This window comes from Neophocaena asiaeorientalis, unplaced genomic scaffold, assembly GCF_003031525.2.
Source record: "Neophocaena asiaeorientalis asiaeorientalis breed wild unplaced genomic scaffold, Neophocaena_asiaeorientalis_V1.1 scaffold251, whole genome shotgun sequence".
In the NCBI taxonomy this organism is placed as follows: Eukaryota; Metazoa; Chordata; class Mammalia; order Artiodactyla; family Phocoenidae; genus Neophocaena; species Neophocaena asiaeorientalis.
In genome coordinates, this window is record NW_020173377.1 from 11,432,474 (window position 1) to 11,455,229 (window position 22,756).

General features: G+C 47.3%; 1 protein-coding gene across 1 annotated transcript in view; it reads right to left on the bottom strand.

Moving 5' to 3' along the window:
* Window positions 1-22,756, bottom strand: part of PRICKLE2 (prickle planar cell polarity protein 2) — a 166,771-nt gene that overhangs the window by 43,929 nt on the left and 100,086 nt on the right. The window contains exons 3-7 of the mRNA XM_024746500.1: window positions 16,868-16,981; window positions 13,867-14,004; window positions 10,696-10,899; window positions 7,129-7,315; window positions 1,333-2,205 (exon numbers count right to left, since the gene is read on the bottom strand). Coding sequence (XP_024602268.1) covers window positions 1,333-2,205; window positions 7,129-7,315; window positions 10,696-10,899; window positions 13,867-14,004; window positions 16,868-16,981 — 1,516 coding nt within the window. The remainder of the gene's footprint in view (window positions 1-1,332; window positions 2,206-7,128; window positions 7,316-10,695; window positions 10,900-13,866; window positions 14,005-16,867; window positions 16,982-22,756) is intronic.

A 22,756-nucleotide genomic window follows, 5' to 3' on the forward strand; every position in this document is an offset into this window, starting at 1 on the left:
CTTGCCACAGACAACTCGCCCGTGGGTCTACAACACCCTGAGTGGTCTGCACCTGGACCCATGAGACGAGCCCACTGGATGTGCACTTGGATGTCCCAGCAATGTCAGACTGCTCTAAGAGTTTCTAAACACTGTCAATTTCAGTACTTATCTCGGGGTGCACTGAGGACAGCCCCGATCCTCAGGTTACACTTTGAGTAGTGGCATCTTAGAGGACACTGACATCGTCTTCACACGTACGGAAAACAGCTGGAAAATTTGGTTGGCCAGAACAGTCAATGGAGTGTCTGTTTGTCTGTCTCTCCCAACACTTCTGTCCTTCTCAGCCTGCCTGCCTTCTCCTTGTCCATCCCCATTTCTTTCATCTTTATCTACACATTAAAACCAGCTCCCGGGCTTCCCTGGTGGCACAGTGGTTTAGAATCTGCCTGCTAATGCAGGGGACACAGGTTCGAGCCCTGGTCTGGGAGGATCCCACGTGCCGCGGAGCAACTAGGCCCGTGAGCCACAACTACTGAGCCTGCGCGTCTGGAGCCTGTGCTCCGCAACAAGAGGCCGCGATAGTGAGAGGCCCGCGCACCGTGATGAAGAGTGGCCCCCGCTCACCTCAACCAGAGAAAGCCCTCGCACAGAAACGAAGACTCAACACAGCAAAAATAAATAAATTAATTAATAAACTCCTACCCCCAATATCTTCTTTAAAAAACAAAAAAAAATCCGGCTCGCTAATGAGATACTGGGGTTCAGGACAGCCACGGAAGCTGTCATGGATGCTTTGATGTCCCAGGCGGCACCCCGTATCATGAGTACCCCCCTCCAGCTCACTGCCACCCCTTCTCCTGAATGTTGTCTTTGGCTGACGGGAGCTGTCTTGCCCCCGTGCCCACATCCACTTCCTTATCCCCAGGTCACTCTCCAGCAGCCCTGGGCCAATGACTGACACGGTGATGCAAAACGTCAGCCCCCTTGTCCCAAGAAGGAACCAACCGTGTGGTACAACTCATCCTCCAGAGACCCCTGAGGGCTCAGGCTGAAGCTAGACTCCAGCCCAGACACCATTCTTCACTTGGCTCCTCCCCCCGCCCTAGCCTGTTTCTCTCACTCCCCTTCCTTGGGAGCATGTCCTCAACACATCACAGGCACCCTAATCCCTGCCTCAGGCTCTGCTTAAAGGGAATCCAGTCAAAGACAGAACCCATCGACACTTGGGTTCACCTTCCTCAACGACCCGGCGAATGAGAGCACATGGCGGGCACGACGCGCAAACCTTGAGCACTGGCATCAGGTCACCCCGAGAGTCCGCTCGCTGTGCTCCAGGTAAACAGAACTCACCTGTTGTGTTAGACAGCGCCAGCGATTCCATGGAGCCCCGCGGGGTCTGCTCTGTGGGCGTCATGTCCTCGGTATATTTCAGTGAACTGATTGGATGACGGGTCCGACACTGCTGAGTGGACATGCCCCCTTCCTCTTCCATCTCCTCCTCATATTTGGGGACTTGGATGCTGCCTCGGTTTTCGCTGAAGCTCTGGCTGGACATATCACTGTAGCTCTCCTGGGACCTCAGCCTTCCCGGGTAATAGTCTTCTCGGCATTCCTTGATGAAGCTGCCACCGTGCCCCTTCATGGCCAGCGATGAGCTCCTTTTGGGGTTGCTGAAGTGCTTGGCCCACATGTCGGGCTGGGCCCCGGCCCCTTGCCCTCCCGGACTGTAGGAAGTTCTGATGTTGCACTGGCTGAGGAGCTGCAAGGGGCTCTGCGACTGGTTCTGCTCCATCTTGTTCCCGTAATGGTATGGCTCGTCCCGGCTCCTCCAGATGGGGTCCCGGTTGAGGCTGGGTGTCTGGCTGGACAGGCTGAGCAGGTCCATCTGCAGCGACAGGGGGTCCACGTCAGCCGACAGCCGGTTGGAACTCACCTGCAGCTGGCTGTGTGGGCTCAGCATGGGCTCTTCTGTCTTGCCCTTGTTCTTGCCGATTTTGGCGCTGCGCCGGGACTCCTTGGCCCGGGCGTTCTGGAAGGCTGAATCAGAAGAGTCAGAGCCATTGGGGTCCTCCCCGGCACTGCAGGCCCGTGAGCAGAAGATCTGGCCTTGCTTGGGGAGGAACGGCCGGCCCAGGAGGGACTTCTTGCAGTGAGCACAGCAGAAACAGGTCTCAGTGGCATGCCAGTGTTGGCCGTCATAGGTCATTTGACCTTGGTCGATCCCTGGGAAAAGAAGAGACATGAAGACGCTGACGAGCTGCTCAGAGTTATTACGTGACGACATAAAATACAGAGCACCCTGGTTTGGCTGAGGCTTCCAGATGCAGAATAAAATGTCAATAAATCAATGATCAGGCCCCCGTGTAAATAGTAGTCATGTCCTATTAGGACAGCTCCCTCGTTCTACCCAGTCAGGTCCTTCTTAACTCATTTGCTCTGAGTGCAGAGAAACTAAATCCAAATGGCCTGTCCATGAATCCTTCCGCCTGGGGCGCGTTCCTCCAGATAAACAGCAATAATGATACTAGGGTGTGAGAAGCACTGCTTTAAATGCTTTGCGTGTATGTAAACTCACTTAACTTCTCCACTGTACGAGGTAGGTTGCTAATATTACGTCCATTTTTCAGAGGAGAAAACAGAGGCAGAGGAGGTTAAATAACTTGCTTAATGTAAAGGAGCTAGGAATCATAGACGAGATCTATACCCAGAAAGTCTTGTTCCTAAACATGACCTCGATAATCATCTTTCAGTCTACTTAGGGGTCTGCTCAAACGGCAGCTCCATGGAGAAGTCTTCCTGTCCCCCCCTAAAAGCTACTCTCCACCATTCTCCACCCTTACCTGCTGTATTTTCTTCACAGCATGGATACTGCTTGACATTGAGCCACTACATATGTGCGTGTGTTAATTACTAAAAGTGAAGTTGTACGATGAAGTCTCTGGGATATCTCCAGGAACATGGCCTGGTACATCGTAGGGGCTCTTCATGTGTGGAATGGATGAATGAATTGAATTCCATCACCAGTGCCTGGCATTCCAAAGTTTCCACTAAACTTTAGCAGTTTAGTGGAAAGGAAAAAAGTGGACTTCAGCTCATGGTAAGGAAAAACTTGGATGTAGTCTGTCAAAGACATCACCTCACCATAAGCATGCATATCCTTTGCGTAACTTCTGTCCGGAGCCCGGGCTGTGTCTCGTTTACATAACATTGTTACACCTGCTTCTGGGAACCTCCCATAGCCCCTCTTGTGTCTCAGAGTCTCTTCTGCCCTCTTCTGGTTACAGGACTTAACTTCCCTGTGGGACACCATCTCCCTGCCACCCTTGGGCCAAGAGCTTTGGGCGGGGCTAAAGCCACACCTGGACCAGCACTGGCCAGTAAAAACACCATATCTCCCGGCCCAGTGACAAGTTCAAGGGTGGGCACCTGACCTGCACCGGGGCCAAAGGGAGAGTCACCTGGGGCTGTTGCTAAGAGAGCGACACAGGGAGACTCTCTTTTGACAGCAGATGCTAAACGGGCAGAATGGGAGCCGGGAGCTGTGGGACCTACCTCCCAACCTCCCATAGGGAGAGCCTGCTGAAAATGCAGACCCAGCAGTGACTGTGGGATGGGAAGGGACCTCTGCAAGAATCCTGACGCCTAGCGATCAATGCCTCTCCCGAAAGGCAGTACCAATGTGAACTTCCACCTTTGGTGGCTGAGAGTCCTGAGTCTGAACTTTCCAAGAGTAACCTCTAGATAATTGTCTAGAGAGGCTGTGAACAAGAAACAGGGGAAAGGAGAAGGGCAAGAACAAAAGGCAGATGGCACAGCAGCCTCTCCGGGCCCTCCCCGTGTACCCCTCACTTCCCTTTATGTCCCTGGAGCCCAGGGAGGGAGAAGCATAAGGTAAATTCTTCTCCTAGGAGCTCCTCCCTGAACTAAGGGGTCTCTGTTTATTCAGGAGTCAGGCCCTAGGGACCAAGCGGGGATTTTTAGCAGGACAGGAGCAACCACAGGGTCACTCCAAGATCAGAGGGACAGTGAATCAACTCCCTTTCAGCACTGCATTCCCAGGAGGAGTGAGAACTGGCGGGGGAGGGGCTAGAGACAGCAGGCGCAAAGCTGGGGCTCCAAAAACATTTTCTCCTCCTTCAGGCTGCTGGGGGAAGCAGGGGCAGGCAGCACAGGCAGGCCGAGCTCCCTGGTGAGGCATCAGGACTCGGACAAACGCAAGTTCAAATCGCAGCTCCACGCCGTGCCAGCTGGTTGTAAACATGCTGAAGCCCGTCAGCTTGGTTCCAATCTTGGCTGGGCCGCTGTTGGGCTGTGTGACCCTAGGCAAGTGGCTTCATGTCTCTGTGCCTGAGTCTTCTCCACAATAAAACAGGGATAATAATAGTACTTACTTCAGAGGGCTGCTTGAGAACTAACTGAGTTAAGATACAGTGAGTGCTCTGCTAACTCTTCCCAGCCCTCTTCTTGAGATTTTATTAGGTCTCAATGCCCGTCTCCCTCTCTGCTCTGAGGGCCGCTACCTGGATGCTGTCCAAGAAAGAACTCTGAGGCTGGCTCGGCCCTCCCTCCCCTCTCCCCTGTTCCCTCTCCTCCAGAGAGCTTCCACTGACATCCCAGCTGCCCTGGGTCCTCAGAGTGAGCTCCAACTCAGCACAGCATCCCAGGCAGCTGCAGCCTTATCCACTGCCTTTCAGAGGTGTGCAGCAAGTCCAGTTCCTATGGGCTGTTCCTCCACCAGCTGCCTCCCTGTGCTTCTGCGAGGAAACATACTCAGATGCGGCAGAGGGGGCCTAGTTCTGGGGATGGGGGCCTAGTTCTGGGGATGGGGGCCTCACAGAAGGCCGGGCCGCGGTAGGGAGAGCGGAGGGGGAGGCATGTTCCAAAGCGGCCCAGCAGGCAGTGAAACGTGGTCCCTGATAAACATCAACGATGTCAGATGGTGCTCTGAACTGCTCCTGAACTCTAAACATCTGGAAAAGGGCTCGGCCGTTCCACATCTAAGCGTTCCTTTTTTATTCCCTCCCTAAGCCCTTTAAGTACTTCTCTGAGGGTGTATGTGTCTACTGCTGCTACAGCCTCGGTATGTTTATAGGACTATTTACTCTGCTGTGAGCAGGCAAAAGTACCGTTGCCCTGGCAACGGCTTCCTGCTGTAGGGTCCACACTGAGTGGCTGTATAAATAGGGAATATTTGGATAATATGGTCAGAGCAAAGCACCCAGACACTGCGGTATGTGTGATATACACAGCATACCCTTTCTCTGCTGCAAGAAAAGTATGTTGTACAGAAAAGTGGATTTAGGAAAAGAAAAATCAGGGACAGCATTTTAACCACAGCAGTGATAAGTACTACAGGCCACAGTGGTCCCCTTTTCTGATAAAGCACTGATGCCTTTTTATGGCTTTCAGAGGGAAGGAGAAGGGAATGCCAATCAAAGCTAAAAAGAAGACAGAAACAGAAGAAAACAGGGAACTTCTGAGGTGTACATGCTGCAGTGACATATTTCCTCTTGTCCAAGCTACTGAGCAAAAATTCTAAGTGGCAGTTTCTGGAGAGGCTTTTAAGCCTCAATGGAAAGGGACAGAAGGAACAGAAATACTAACAAGCAGGGGGTATGGCTGCCATAGGTAAGTTGTCTATACTCAGCCTCTCTCAGTGGCGCAGGCACCTCCCTGCAGACCCAGAAGCCACAGTGAGCAGTGCTGGGTCAGCACCATCACACCATTTCCCCGGATCGAGTCCCACCCCTCGGCCTTCCTCACCTGCCCCACCACCTGTCCAAATCAAGCTCATTTCCTAGCTCTTAGAATAAAGGGAGGTATGTCTGTCTAACCTCTTTGACCCTGTGAGAAATGCATCAGGCTGTGAGAGGGGGAGGTTTTTAGGGGTTGGGGAAAGGGGATTTTCGCAACACCCCAGCCCCCAGAAGGGAACGCTGCTGGACCAAGGTTGGCACAGCAAGGCTCCACCCTGGGCCTGGCAGGGACTCCAGTGCAGAAGAGCTCCACAGAAGTGGGCCTGAGTCCACGGGATGGACTCAACGACAAAGGACCACTAAGCATACAGCAGATGCCTCCCAGCGGGGCACAACAGGCTCTCAAACTGATTATCTCCGTATCTCCCAACTACAGGTAAGAAGCTGGCAGCCTCCGAGCAGATTTCTTGGAATTGCACAAGCCACAGGAAGATCAGGCTGCTGGTCTCAAAGACATTCATCTGCTGCCAACTTTTTTTTTCTTTTTAAAGGGCAGCTCATTCTCAAGGTGCCAGAACAGGAAAGCTGAATAAGAAGCTACAGATGCAGCACGATCGGGAATAGCATTGAAGGGCTGAACAAATCAGTTACTTGAAAAGGGAAAATGATTTTCACCATCTCGTATCTGCCACTTCTTTGGGGAGTTTATAGCTTCTGAGCTATTTGAGGTTCTCTCACTTTGTTTTTGGCTGGGTCAGCTTTTGCTGATTTTTTTTAAAGACATGCGTGCCAGAAACCATTTGGTTTCCTTGACTATCTCTTCCTACCACGAGGACTGCTTTGTTTCCTCCCTCTGCTGACCCCCGAGGTTTTCCGAGGAGGCTGTGCAAGATGTCTGTTTACATTTTCCCCTCATATCTTCCTCCGAGACCTCTCCTCCTCCCTTTGGTAGTGGGACTGTATACCTTGGGGGTGGGTTTATGATTCAGGCAGACCAATGGGAACTCTGTATTCTTTTCTTTCCAGGGTGGAACAGATGACCAAATGAGGGGCTACAGCATTCCTATTTGGAGGACCTGACTTGGATACTGGAAAAAACACGATCCCATCCTTTTAGAGAATACCAGTGCTAAGACTAAGTGTAGCTGGGGGGTCATCTTGGCCACCTTGCGAAGGCAGCTTGCTTCCAAATGATGCCAAGAGAAAGCAAATTGAGCTGAGACACAGAGAGGGAAAAAAAGAACCAGACTTTGAATCCTTGAACCATCCTTAACTGAAACCAATTTCCTTCTTGGCTTTTCTGGTACCGTGAGCCACGAAATTTCCTTTGTCACTTAAGGTAGTATCAGTTGGGTTTCTATCACTTACAACCAAAGGGATTCTAACTATACCAGACACAAAGCAGATCCAGTCAGAGTAGGACCAAGCTGAGCACCAAGAGTTGCCTCACCTATGTGTTGGGCACAGGTGTCGCAATATTCTGCGTACAAGGACTCGAAGCAGTGGCAGCAGTAGGGCCTTCCCTCCTTCATGATGTAGCGCTGGCCGCCCAGCACTGTCTCGCATTCGAAGCAGCAGAAGTGTTTCATGTGCCAGTGTCGCCCCTCAGCTTCTGTGCATTCGTCTGCAAAGATGATCTGGAGATGGAGAAGCCAAATGGTCAGTGCATAAGAGCCAGCCATGAGAATGTACTTTAAAGGTGGAAAGCTATGAGGGCCCCAAACTGGAAGGGTAGAGAAATAGGTCCTGTCCACCAATTATTAAACAGAAAATCTATATGTGTATGTTTATTCTCTATCTATATCAGTTCCCACGTGTGGATTTGCCTAAAGCACAATTAAACAGTTTCTGGCCTGGTCGGTGATTAATTTAACCACATTGTATAAAGACAAAGAACATGTTACCCTAAAGAATATAAAGCAGGACTAAAAACTGACAGCTCATGGGCACTTTGGCCATATCGATTTAATCTGGCTTATATACAATATTTTTTTAAAATGAGAAATGTCATATAAACACCTGGAATCCTGGTTTCTCTATAGAAAATACATGTTTGGCAATGTGTGCTACACATTCTTGCATGGCAACCATAAGAGGGGTTGCTGCTTTCAGATGAGTGATGAGTTCTGTAGCTTGTCATTTTTTTTCACCACTCACTGTTACCTTAAAATGAGTCACCTTCATTTACGATAACTGTCTAGCCCTCAGAAGCATTTGTGTTTTGACCCCTCAGACAGAGTTTTTTACAATTTCAAAGCACAGATTTAAGAGCTTACTGCAGACTACAGTAATCAAGGCAGAAATAAGCTCAAGTGTTTATGGCCAATTGATTACTGACAAGGGTGACAAGGACATTCGATGGAAGAAAGAATACTCTCTTCAACAAATCTATCTGGGACCGCTGAATAGCCACATACAAAAAAGGATGAATTTGAACCCCTACCTCACACCACATATAAAAATTAACTCAAAAGGGATCAAAGACCTAAATGTAAGAGGAAAAAAACTATAAAATGTTTAGAAGAAAACACAGGTGTAAATTTTCATGAACTTGGATCAGACAATCAGGCAATGGTTTCTTACCTATGACTACTAAAAGCACAGACAACAAAAGAAAAAATGGAAGTTGGATTTCACTGAAATAAAAAACTTTCATGCTTCAAAGGACATCATCAAGAAAGTGAAAATATAACTACAGAATGGGAGAAAATACTTGCAATTCACATATCTGATAAGGGACTAATATCCAGAATATATAAACAACCCTTACAAAGCCACAAGAAAAAGAAAAATCACCTAAGTGAAAAAATAGGCAAAAGATTTGACTAGACATTTCTCCCAAAAAGAAGATATGCATATAGCCAGTAAATACATTAAACAAATGCTCAACATTATAAGCCATTAAGGAAAAGCCAATCAAAACCACCACAGGATGTCACTTCATACCAACTAAGGTGACCATAATGAAAAAGACAGACAAGAATTGAGGAGAAATTTGTATGGAAACACAAAAGACCTCGAATAGCCAAAGCAATCTTGAGAACGAAAAACGGAGCTGAAGGAATCAGGCTCCCTGACTTCAGACTATACTACAAAGCTACAGTAATCAAGACAGTATGGTACTGGCACAAAAACAGAAAGATAGATCAATGGAACAGGATAGAAAGCCCAGAGATAAACCCACGCACATATGGTCACCTTATCTTTGATAAAGGAGGCAGGAATGTATAGTGGAGAAAGGACAGCCTCTTCAATAAGTGGAAGAACCGAGGAGAATGTGAGAAATTGGAATCTTCATTCATCGATAGTGGGAATGTAAAATGGTGCAGCTCCTCTTGACAACAGTTTAGATTCCCTCAAAAAGTTAAACATAGAACTACCATATGACCCATCAATTCCACTCCTAGGTATATACTCAAGAGAACAGAAAATATATGTCCACACAAAAACTCGTATATCAATATTCATAGCAGCATTGTACATAATAGTCAAAAAGTGAGAACAATGTAAATGTCTATCAATTAATAAATGGCTAGACAAAATGTGATATATACACACAACTGGTTATTATTCAGCCATGAAAAGGAAAGTACTGATACATGCTGGAACTCGGGTTAACCGCAAAAACACTGTGCTAAGTGAACAGAGCCAGACACAAAAGGTCATATGCTGCATTAATCCACTTACATGAAGTGTCTGGAATATGTAAATTCATGGGGACAGAGACTAGATTACTGGTTGCCAGGGGCTAGAGGGAGGGGAAAAGGGGAGTGACTGCTAATGGACCTGGTGTTGCTTTTTCGTGATGAAACTGATCTGGAATTAGGCAGTAGTGATGGCTGTCCAACTCTGTGAATACACTAAAAACCACTGAATTGTACACGTTAAAAGGGTAAATCTTATGCTGTATGAATAAGATCTCAATAAGCAAAAATTTCAAACCACTTTAATCATCCTATTCTATTTGCCATTAGATAATATTAAGTATCATCAGCACCAATTTCCAGATGTGGAAACTGAGGCAGGCAGGAAAAGAGGCTGCCCAGAATCACTAGAACTGGACCGACTACCTGCCCAGAGGGTCTCTGTTGAATATCACTGGTAGCATTAGAATCCAGGTTAGATAAGGCCAATTGACTTCCTTCTAGAAGAGTGAGTCTCTGATTGGCGGCTTTTAAGGAAGAGATGCCCATGGTAATAGTGGACTCTGGATGAAAAAGAGGAGTGTTATTTTCAGGGTCCCACATTGCTGGTTATAGGGTCAGAAGGAACCAAAAACCTACTTTATACATGAAGAAACCCCTGTCCAAGATCTTTCTCCTAATTTGTCCCATAAAATCGGTCAGGTTTAGAACATTCTCCTTTCTGCCCCCAACTTTTAAGTTAAACCAGGTTTTCTATCTTTCAGCTCCCAGATCACACCTAGGTGTGCTTCTGCTGGGAGAAAACACCAGGTATGAACCTTGTGTCCGGACTGCTTTCTTACTCGGAAAAGCAAATTCAAGTACCTCTTAAGAGTGTGGGGCACAGGTATCCAGATGGAGTAGCCATCTGCCCCCTGAATCCTCATCAGACCTTTTGTAAATTGTGGGAGAATCAAATCATGCTACCCATTTTCTTGTCTTCTCAAACCAAACTGTCCCATCAAATCTCAGGCAACCCAAGATTTTAAGATAAACGACACACTAACACTGATGACAACGACTTCCTGGGATTTGGGCTGAAATCTCAAGTTGCACAAAGCCTTTTTTTTTTTTAGAGTTCTGAACTGACCTAGTGCCCCTGGAAATGTCCTCAGCCCTAGAAACTGTCTTCCACCTAGCGGCCCATGAGACTGTCACATTCAGTAAAGCAGGTCACAGTCCTGGACATTCTAGCAACGAGGGATGGTGGGGCTTCATTTTTGAAAGGGTTAATATAAGAAGGGAGGGGAGTGGCCTACGGTTTTCTTCCATGCAGGAACCACAGGACAACGTGTTGGCTATGGTGTAACCCAGGGAGCGGGGCGGACTCTGACCTCGTCACAGGCTGCGCAGCGCGGCTTCAGGCACTCCGCGTGGTGCCTGCCACAGTATATCTTCCCATCTTGGTAAAAGTAGATCAAATCCACCAGGAGCTCGTTGCAGACAGTACAGATAAAGCAGGGTGGGTGCCAGCAGACACCATGTCCGGCGCGCGACGCAAACACAGCAATGTCCCCGCCGTTGATCTGGCCTCCGCACTGCAAGGCGAACAGAAACGTCAGGAAGAGGGACACCGGCGCCCCATCTCTCAGCGCCACGCGGGAAGGATACACGGCCACCACCGGCTGGTGACTAGCTGGTGACTGAGCGCTTACTTGCAAGTCAGTTACTGTGCTACCTGCTCTACACACAGGCAGGCAGGGTTTTCTTGTCTGTCCCCCACTGCCCCTCCTAGGGCCAACATGAGGAAGACCCTGTCACTGAGAAAAGAAGCAATCCCAAAGGTGGGAGAGAAAGAAAAAGTCTGCCAGCAGGAGGTCTCATTATCTTTTAGATACTGCCAACTCCCTCCAGAGGCCCAGCCAGGACTACTGCTAGAAAGAGTAGGCTGTGTGGGGTTTGGGTGATGCGTGAGTGGGGAGGGGGTTTAGAGGGACTCTGGGAGGACCTGGAGGTCTGCACTTTGGATGGTAGGGAGTGGGTTCATAAAGATATGCCCACTCATAACCATCTTCTCTAGAAGCCTTTCAGGGATGCTTTTTTTTACCTACCATCTTTTTACACAGTTCCGATTGAAAAGGTACCACTCCTAAAACCAGACTGTGAAAAGGGCTGCTTCTTTCTCCCCTTCCTGAGCTTCTCACTCATTTCCTTCCCCTACCCAGAAAGGGACAAGGCAGAGTCCCTGATGACCCACTTCTCCCCTTCCTGAGCTTCTCACTCATTTCCTTCCCCTACCCAGAAAGGAACAAGGCAGAGTCCCTGATGACCCACGCTTCCAGCTGCGCTTGGGATAAAATGAATGCGGTGCAGTCTTCGAGGGAGGAGTGAAGTGTGAGGTAACAGGCCCGGGGGGGAGGCTCTCTGCTGACCACGGTGTTGGCCTGAGGTTCCCAGCCTGAGGGTCCAGCACTATGGCTCCACATGAGTGGCTGGGGGCAATGTCCAAGGAGGAAAAAAGCGACCTCCAAACCTTTCCCACACCTTGGCCATCAGAAGGGTTGTGATGCTTCATAGAAAAGAAAGTCAAGGTCTCGTGGAATAGTCTCGGGGGCCTCATTCATGCGAGTGACCAGACATAAGAAAGACATTACGTTATGCCAAGTGCTACCCCTGCCTTTTGTGCTAACGTTGGTAGCTGAGGTATGCATACTTCTAAAAGAGAAACTGAGGCACACTCAAGTGTTCCAGTTTATTTGCTCCAACACTGATTCGAATTGGGCTACAAGCATCAAACTAAAGGTTGTTGGGAGCGCTCCAAGGTCACGAACCCGGGGAGAGATTTTTATAGAGAAGACGTGGAAGCAAAGTGCGGAAAGTATTTCAGGGATTAGAGATGAAGCAGTCCCCTTATTTGGGAAAGCCTGGTTGGCTGTTTGCAATTGGTTGTTCAGTTTCACTTTCTCGGATTCCACTACCCTGACCGGTTTAGGTTTTGGTCTGCTGATACAGGCTACCGAGGCATTAGAGCCACCCCAGTCCAATGGCCTCCTTGTTGAATTACTTTAACAACACGGAATCCCACTGAATCCTCACCGTGATTCTACGACCTAGGCATCTGTTAGCCTCATTTTGCAGCAAAACCATTAGGAAAAGTAACATGGTCACTGCCATCTGGCAGAAACCTGAGTCAATCTTATGTCTTTCTGCCTCCAGGCTCTCGTCACTCTTCAATGCCACTCTTGACACCTGCCCATGAAACACCCAACCTTCCCACTGTCTTAGGGAAGTCCGCCTGGACTGGTGTAAAGAATGACCCGAGAGTGGCAGAGGCCCTGAACTGAGCACACAGAATCTCACATCTTAACCTCTGACCACCTACATCTCAGGGGCAGGTGTCAAGGATGAAGACCCCATCCCACTGCCAAATCTGTGGTCCTCTGGCTCCCCTGTTAAGTAGCATCTCCATTCCATGCACCTGAGCCTTCCCACACTACCCCTCTGAAATCCCCAAAAAGGGCCCCCAAATGGTATCCCCTCCGTTCAGGTAGTATCTTGCCTTCTCTTCCTCAATCCAGTTCACATATTTTCAGTATGTGAATGGGTCCCCAAAGCGCTTAAGGAGTTAGATGGGGCTACACTCTTAGCAGCAGGCCTAAGAGATGTGTCTAAAACATGACCATCTGCACCAGAAGGCTTTTGGAGGTCAAGAGGTGGGGCAGGGTGAACCCAGGCAGGCTGGATTCCCACCCTGCTTTCTTGAAAACCCTCCTCCACCATGCCCGGAGCACTCTACAGGAGAGTCGAAGAAAAAAACAAATCCAGACTTTCGACTCACTGAGGTCCTAGAAAGAATGCAGGGGGCTTCATGCACTGTGCTGAAGAACCCTCAAATCCAAGGAGGTGACCATTTACCACCTGCTTAAATGGCACTGGTCCTGGGATGACCCTGGGAAAGAGGCTGACCCATGGTCCAGGCAAATTCCACTTTCTAAAGGACTCATTTTGAGATGTAATTCCATCATGCCATTCCTCTGCTCAAATCCTTCCAATGGCTCCCTATCTCCTTCCAGTGGCTTACCCAATCCTCTGTGAAACATGACTTCATCCACTCATTCTCTTCTTTATCCCCTCTGCCCTGCCACACTTGCCAACCTGCTGTCCCTCAAACAGAACAGAAATGGCTCCTGCCACAGGGCGTTTGAACTTCTTGTTCCCTTAGCCACCCCCGCTCCATTCCACCACCTGCATGACTCACTCCCCCTCAGTTCCTGCATGTCTTTGCGGGGCCTTCCCCGTCACTTTACTGAAAAAACTGCAACCACTGCACGCTGCCAACACCAACCCCCTTCCCCACTGAATTTTTTCTATCTTATTTATGTTACTGTCTGACTTCTCTCCTAGAACGGAACTCCTTACAAGGGCAAGATCAAGCTTTCAAATCTTCTGTTCACGGCTGTATCCCCCAGGCCTACAAAGTAGGTTCTCACTAAAATAACTGTTGAACGAATGAGTGAAAGGATGCCAGAGCGATCCCCTCGGCACACCTCGCAATCCACGCTCACCTGTTCACAGATCGCTCCTGTCATGGTGACCGGGAAGGGCCTGACATTGCCACGACCCAGGTTTTCACGTTTCCGCTGGTTGCTGAAGAGCTTCAGCTCCCTCTTCTCTTCCTCATCCAGGGAGTTGCAATAGCGAACCTGGACAGACACAGAGGATGGCACGCAGGGGTCACCCTTGCTCCTGAGGGTTCCTGAAGCCCAGGCCTCAGACTGTGCTCACTAAACACACTCCCATTTGATTTCACAGTCCTTGTGGGCACTTGAACACCACCAGGCTGGGGGCTATTTCAGTGAGTCCCTACCTGAGATTGCTGACCATCAGAAGGGCTTCCTAAAGGCTCCAAACTCCAGAGCCCCATTCTTGGGCAGGCCAATGAATGGTCTGTAACTGTGGCTCAGTCTCACTGGCGCACTCTGCTTGCCACACTAAGAGCCAGACCATCTGGGATAGCTTTGCTGCTAGTCAAGATCGGGGACTTCCTCCTCCTTTCAAAGTGATCTGTATCTTCAAATTGATCGTGATACTTTCACCTCCATGTGCCCATGGAAACGATCCTTGAGGCCAAAGAATGGCTCCGGGCCAACGAGCCAGAATAGCGGTCAACGTGCTCACAGCTTCTGTTTCCCAAAATGAGATGGGCACCAAAGGCGTGAAACTGAGGAGTTGGCCCAGCGCTATCTGCGTTACTTCACGGGAGTCCCTGCGCGTGTTTATCTGTGTGTAGGAGGGAGAGGACTACCTGCTGGGCTTTGGTTAATGCATCAACTTGCATAAGATATTTTCCTTCTTGTCCGACACGGAAACTCACAGAATTAAGGGAGGGACATTAAAGATATTCAAATCTGCTATTTCCCATTCTCTCTTTTATTTATGTACACCTTGGGAATTTTGCTATAATCTTGAACTATTATTTACTTAACACTGTTTTAAAAACGGACTCACTGTTTTTTACTTGAATACATTTACTTGAAAAGAAAGTATATTATGACTAAAAATAGAAAAGCAATATCACTTGTGAAAAAACAGAGCGACCATAAAACTAAATACGAGACTGAAAACAAAACCACATTGCTGGATTCTAGCTGGCTACTTTTGCTTGTCGGAGATTCTGAAACGGAGGTTCTTAACGCTGTTACTTAAAAATGGCAAGTAGCAGGAGTTGGAGAGGTGTGAGATACCTGCTCCCCCCAAACTAAAAGTTCCCCCTTGACAACTCAGTCACAAGCAATGAAATGCAACTGAAAAGGTAGTGAGTCTCTCATTATGTGGTTCAATATTATTTATTGCCATGGCCATGTACCAACCAAAGTCGTCACGGATCTGCTACACTTCGGGAAACATGGTTCTAATCCCACCCCATCTTACTTTAGAATAATCTGAGCATCACCAAGTTTAACCGACTTGCCCCGACGATCTGTCCTACACGTGGTTAAAGGGAAACCTTTGAACCAGGACTAGTTTGAAAACCACTGCAGCTGTATACATCAAAATTGTCTAATCTGAGTGAAAAAGAGAATGATCAAATATTTACTTTAGATTCACCCTCTGTCCGTAAAAAGGCCATGTCAAATGGGCAAATCTGTCTACTGGGTCACATGTAAGCAATTCTCAGCAACAGGAAGACGAAATTTGAAGCGTCTCTTTTCATGAAACCACAGTTAACCATAAACAGAATTAATCATTCAAAAGCAGAAAAGAGCAGATCACTTCCCTCTATTGAGTAAAAAAATGTTAAAAAAAAAAAGTCTTCATGTGGAGAAAGAACTGCAATGACCTGAACGGCCCAGAATATATGGTTACACTACTGACAATTTAGGGACATGCTATGAAAGAAAGGCACACCCCTCCTGCTTGTAAAAACCCACACTTTCAATTCCAAATTAGTTAACTAGTCATCTGGTCACAATGCTTGCTCTCCTCTTTAAAGGAGAAAGCATTATTTAAATGTGTTTTCTGAAGTCTGAAATAAACAATAGGAAAGGGAACTGTGACTGTCTTTCTAGGGAGTTGCTTCAGTTTTTAAGCTTTGGCTCTACATATTCAAATTCACTTTTGAGGCTCTTGATGTATTCCTTTTATTCAAATGTGGGAAGATAAAGACTAAAAAAGTACTCACTCATTTCCTCAGGGACTGAGCTTGTGGGTGGGGGCAGTTGGTAAAAAGCTGGGGTCCAGCTCTCTGAAGGGGTTTTAAATTTCTCCTTTCAACTTAAAGTTGTGTTTTTCTTTAAATCACAATCGGAGTTAAGCAGACAATGCGATTCTGTAGGATCACTATTTTTAAAAACCAGATACTTGAGAATTAATTTCTAGTTTGCAAATCTAAACCCCCCAAGCATGATGATCTTTTAAAAGCGTATTTACAAATTTCCCTTTAGGATCAATTTGAGTTCAAAGACGATGAATGCCTACTTATAGTGCCCTGTATCTGGGTTCAGAAAAAAGGACGGCCTTCGAGTCATACTTTCGGGTATAAGGGGTGACCTTGCCAAGTTGGACTGGAAACGACAAAAACACAAATGTTCACAGCTGCAAATCGGGACATGTAACTTCTACTACAGTGTGAGATGAAAAACTTACATACTCATTTACTAAGAAATGATGCTGAAAATTCAAGAGACTCTCAAAGTGTGTGCTGGACTTGAACTGCCCAGGGAATCTCAATCATCTAACAGGCTCAGGCAACCAGCATCGCACGTCCTTCAACTAACAAAACCTGGACTTGAACTTTTAAATTTTAGTGCTCCCCAGTTACCTCAAATAGCTAGTAGTGCCAGGCACAGAGGCGAACCCAGTCCATAATGAGATTCTGCTTTTCGGTAACCCTCCCCAGAAGGTGTCCGACAGTTTCTTTTAGCTCTAATTAAGGAAGCTAAGACCTAAACTGCCAGACATTTTCGTTGGGGATCTCACTGATAGTGAGCATTCTGATTACGAAAAAGGTAACAGTTCACAGAAAGTTCTAAGAAAAGTCTTACGAAGGCCCCTCTAGCCCCTTACCTCATTGTCATGTGGCGGCAGCTGGTGTAATAGCTGCTTGATTCGAAGTTTCTCTCCAGGACTGTTGACGTAGGGAACTTTCTCTTCTGGGAGACAGCTATAGTACTGGTGAACCTGAAGGATGGAAAGCACACAGGTAACTCGCCCATTACTCAAACCACCTGCCCACTCCCACATCCTGGGGAGATGATTCCCACAACAGGACACATCTGCTTCCCGCTGTCCCCGTCCTTCGTGAAACTCAACGGCATATGAGTTTCTCACTGCAAGCAGAGAAATTCATCCTTGAAGAAAGAGTCCCACAAATCACCCATGTCTTGGGGCTTTTCCTCTCTCTGTAAGGGACAAATAAAGCTAGCAAACTTTCCTAGAAAAAGAGATTTTGGCAAACATGCTGGTGAACCCGGAGGGTAGGGCTTTCTCGGCAGGCTCCCCCGAGAGCTGGCTTTACCATTTTCTCTGTGAGTCTCCAGCATGTAACCTGCCTTCCTAGCCAAAGCGATGTGTCAGCGCCTGCCCTGGCGCTGGAGTCAACACCAGTCTTTGGCGCGCGGAGAACTCTTGGGTCCCTCAGCCTCCACCTACATTAAAAGCCCTCTAGGTTTTAAGCTTTTTGTAAGAACAGGCAGCAGCTCAGATCGGTCCCCCCCCACCCCCCGAAAAAAAAAGTCACTGAATTTAGGATACAGAGCGTGTAATTAAAAACTGTCATTGACGTGACTTTTTTTGTACATCCTAGAATGCTCCTGTTTACAGATGTTAGGACACATTCTTACAATTTCTGAGGCTCATTCAACCCTAACGACTATTTGGGAAAGCACCAAACATCTAATTCTGCCTGAGAAAAGAAAACAGACATTCTAGCATCCAGCTGCATGTAAAACCAGGGGAAAAAACTGGCCGAAACAGAAGGTATGCTTTATACAGGAGAGGCCAAAAAAAAAATCCCACAAAGTCAGATGACATCATGGAAAATACTTTTCAACTGTCTCTCAGCATCATGACCAACTCTTGTGAAACAAGGCATTCATTCAACAAAATGGAGAAGACAGAAGACTTGGGGCTCTACATTCAACATATTGGTTAGGCTGCACAAACTTGGTCACATTCCCTTCAGTTTGGGGAGCCTTGGATATGACCACACGTTTTGGGAATGCTGGCGTGAAAAGCTGCGAAAGCTCTGTCTACTTTGATCTCCAAATCATAATTGTTAGAAGAGGGAGGAAGAAGCTTTTGTGATAACAAAGCCTTAATAAAAAAATGTGAAAGCTATCCTTGTTTTCGTAACAAATGATCGTAACCATTCAGCATCGTGTGTGTATCATCCTCTTGATCAAATCCCAAAGGTAAACATAAACAGACTTCTTGCTGTAGACCAGCCAGCTTTGGGGACCCAGGGCCCTGCGACCCCTCCCTAGAGGCACCTGGCAGGAAGCCAAGTCTCAGGATGGGAAGCAATGGTTCCGGGTTTTGAAGGCAGCCCACAAGTTACTGGCACTCTCTCTGAGAAGAAATGCAAGCCCAGATCATGAGTTAGTTTGGGATGAGAAGCTGGCGATGAGCCCATCAGAGACTGGCACACCATTATGTCCTCGGGAGATTCGTGCCCCATATGCCTCACCAGGTAAGGGCCAGGTATATAAAGCAGCAGGCCCCGTCCCTGTATCTTGGGGAACGGGCTTTGCCTCCCAGGTCAAAAAATGACTGGTGGAAAAACCTTGGGGAAACATCACTTTGTCATTCTCACAGCTCCCATTATGGTTACAGAACATTAGGGACAAATGCTAATATAAAATGAATCACTATGTGGATAAACAACAAGGTCCTACTGTACAGCACAGGGAACTATATCCTGTGATAAGCCATGATGGAAAAGAAGGTGAAAAAGAATGGATATATATGTAAAACCGAATCACTGTGCTGTACAGTAGAAATTAACACAACATACATCGTAAATCAACCGTACTTCAATAAAATAAATTAAAAAAAATAAAATGCATCACTGTGGATGCTTGATCACAAAGAATCTGATTTCAGCTCCACTGACCTTCCTCTCAATCACCCCTCATCACTCACACACTCCTCTCTTCACTGCCCAGAGCAGTCATCTTCTGAACTGGTACCTTGAACAAGGAAGGTCTCTCCGCTACCATCCAAGGCTGACCCAGGCTGGAGTTTTCCCTGTACCTTCTCTGCAGCATGGCCGGGTAGATCTGAACCCCCAGTCATGGCTCTGTCCTTTCCCATCCCCGTGTTCCTGAGCAAGTTGACAAAACCTCTCCGAATCCTCATCATATGATTGTGGTAATTAAACGAGAGTGGAGACAGAGCATTTGGCCCTCAATAACAATAAATAATATGAATACACAGCAATAAGTATATTGTCCAGCCTGGTATACTCCAAATGGGACAATCCACATCTTCCTGGCATTCCTTCCATTTTAAGAGGTAGGGCAACACTGTCGGCTTGTAGAGTGAGACCAAACCTGGGGAGCCCCCCACTTATAACTGGTCTAAGAAAGAAGGCTGCAAGGGATAAAATGCGATTTAAGCTAGCTTGGTTTCAGGGGAAAAAAAGGTAAATTATTATAAAGATGTAGTGTCTTCTCAAAAAACCCAGCAGTATGGTAGGCCCTCTTGAGGAAATGGAAACTTCCAACGGAAGGTGATTACTAAGGGATTTCCCATCTCCCTAAGCCTGGTGTCCTCCTACCTTTGCTCTATTCTTTCCTCTCTGCAGATCTGTTCCCCACAGGACTTGAGTTTACACAAGCCCCGTTCAAGAGTCCACCCTAGACTGACTAGCTTTGCTCAATTCCACTTCCTTACAGAAGGCTCCTGTTTACCCCATCTTGGGCAAGGGCCACACCTGGAGATTGGAATGGAGAGGTTCCATGCCATTTTAAGACTGGAGGATAAAGGAGTCCCAACACATGACTGGACTAAGGGGGAGGCAGTGATGGAGAGCTCTAGAGATATTTAGGTGGTAAATAAGTACCTCGGTATGCTGATGTCGATCTTAAAGACTGAATCCTTAACTCAACAGAGGCAGTGACTACTCTTGTGGAACACCTTTCCTGGCTGGACATCTTGTGTTGCCTTTTTTAAAAAAAATTTTTATTTATTATTTTTGGCTGCGTTGGGTCCTCGTTGCTGCACGCAGGCTCTGTCTAGTTGCGGCGAGCGGGGTCTACTCTTTGTTGCGGTGCGCGGGCTTCTCATTGTGGTGGCTTCTCTAGTTGTGGTGCATGGGCTCTAGGCATTCGGGCTTCAGTCGATCTGCTTTTTTTTAAAAAGCCATGACTGTGGTATCAGATACATATGGAACCTGATCCAGCTCTGCTACTCTCTGGCTATATTTATGATTGGAACAGGTTATTTAACTTGGTGAAGTCATTTTTCTTCATCTATAAAATGAAGATAGTAATGGTTCCTACCTTATAGGGCAACTGTTCCAGAACCTGGTATTTCAAGAACCCGGTATTACATATAATTACTTTTTCTTTTTTTTAAAATAAATTTACTTTATTTCTTTTTGGCTGCATTTGGTCTTTGTTGCTGTGTGCGGGCTTTCTCTAGCTGCGGCAAGCGGGGGCTACTCTTCCTTGAGCGGGCTTCTCGTTGTGGTGGCTTCTCTTCTCGTGGAGCATGGGCTCTAGGTATGCAGGGTTCAGTAGTTGTGGCACATGGACTCAGTAGTTGTGGCTCGCGGGCTCTAGAGCGCAGGCTCAGTAGTTGTGGCACACGGGCTTAGTTGCTCCGTGGCATGTGGGATCTTCCTGGACCAGGGCTCGAACCCGTGTCCCCTGCAGTGGCAGGTGGATTCTTAACCACTGAGCCACCAGGGAAGTCCCACATCTTGTGTTGCCTTCTATAACTGCAGCCTACTCATCACCACCACTGAAAACGCATCTTTTCTACCAGTATTCCCATAATTCCTTCAATATAAAATGTGCTAACATAATTTCTCACAAGGCAACCAATAATTTGGCAGATGACTTAAAAACTTACCTGCTAAAATACTCCGTTTATCAAACCAGATCAGCTAATTATTAATTAACAACCTACCAAATCACCCCCATATCACCTGGTAGGTGATCTGACTTGCTGTGAGGCAGGAGAGTTGGTCCTTTACCACGTCCAATTCTCTTCAAAGCCTGTTCAAGTCCAGGAGTAAAAATAACCCCCCTTCATGGTGGCTGCTGTGTCTCCTCCTGGTGTTTAGAAGCTGGACTTTGCAAGCTCTTCATTGAGCAAAGGGGATTAGCAGACAGATGGGAATGAGGGAGAAACGGCTCTCTTTCCCAATCCGTCTCTGGCTGAACGTGGAAATGCCACATGCACAGAAATGGTTTGGCATCTTCCATAATAAAACTACTGTATAGCTCAGAACAAACACCAATCACACCAATAGTAAGGGGAAAATATTTAGTATACTTTCTGGCACTACAAAAGCGAAAATTGGCACCACCTGTGAGAACCCTGCAGCTTGCTCATTTTAGCCCAAACACATTTCACTTGTTATTTTTATTATTTATTTATTTTTTTTGTGGTACGTGGGCCTCTCACTGTTGTGGCCTCTCCCGTTGCGGAGCACAGGCTCCGGACGCGCAGGCTCAGCGGCCATGGCTCACGGGCCCAGCAGCTCTGTGGCATGTGGGATCTTCCCGGACCGGGGCACGAACCCGTGTCCCCTGCATCGGCAGGCAGACTCTTAACCACTGAGCCACCAGGGAAGCCCTCACTTGTTAATTTTTACAAGTAAATAGTCAAATCCAATAGAACTTTGTCAGTGATGATCATTACCCAGCTATTATCCGGCAGGTCTGTGGAACGTGCTAGGAACTTCGCTCCATTTACAGATTCCCAGGTAGAGGTGCCCTGTGATTGTGTGCTGGGTGTAGCCACACGAGGTACATTTCCTCCAAACAAAAGCATCCTGAACACAATAAACTGGCTTAGGAAAATGAAATAGCTGAAGGCCTTTATTTAAAGTGTGACTCCCCACAGCGAGGTTTGGCAATAACGTCAGTCTGTGTCAGATGGACTGTAAGAGCTTTAGTCAGTGTGCAAATAAAGTCTGCAAAGCAAGACCTCGCCCAGCTGGAAAGACTGGGTTTGTCAGAAGGAACTGCACATTTGGCAGCACTTCTGCCTGAGCAGAGATCGAAGCCAGGGAGTCAATGGCTCCTCGTTGGAGAGAAACGTGCTTTACTTAGAGCGGTGGTTCTCAAATGTTAGCTTCCACCAGAACCACCTGGAAGGCTTGCTAAAATACACATTTCTAATTCATTGGGCCTTGGGGGGCGAGGGCGATCATTTGCATTTCTAACCATTTCTCAGGGGATGCCCCTGCTGTTGGTTCAAGGGAGCCCATTTTAAGAGTTTTAGAGTCACCCAAGTGTTTTCCTTCAACAGCCAACCCATGGGATTGCCAGGCACCCCAGGAGACCCAGAGGACGCAAAAGAACTTGTTCCATTTCGCTCAATTTTGTACGCGTCTCCTTCTACACCTACACATATCCTTAAGCAAGGGGATTCCACCAGTTCCTACAACAATGAGAAATCCTAATGGCAAAGTGCTCAAATTTTGGGTGGTACATTTTCCATATCAAAAGCATTCCTATTTTCTTCGAGCGGGAACCCAACAAAGAAGTCAGAATTTGGGGGCTGAATTTAGAACCAACTGTCCTTCACAGTGCAAATGAAGGAAGGGATCAAGGAACATATTCTTTTTTGTGGAGTTGCTCTTATGCCTGAAGTGTTTTTATATACAGTGGCTTGTGAACCCTCCCCACAGCCTGGAGGTGGTACATTACACTCATCAGATTTAGAGTCACACAACTAAAACATGGCAGGGCCACTTCTGAGCTTGGCTTCCTCATCGTC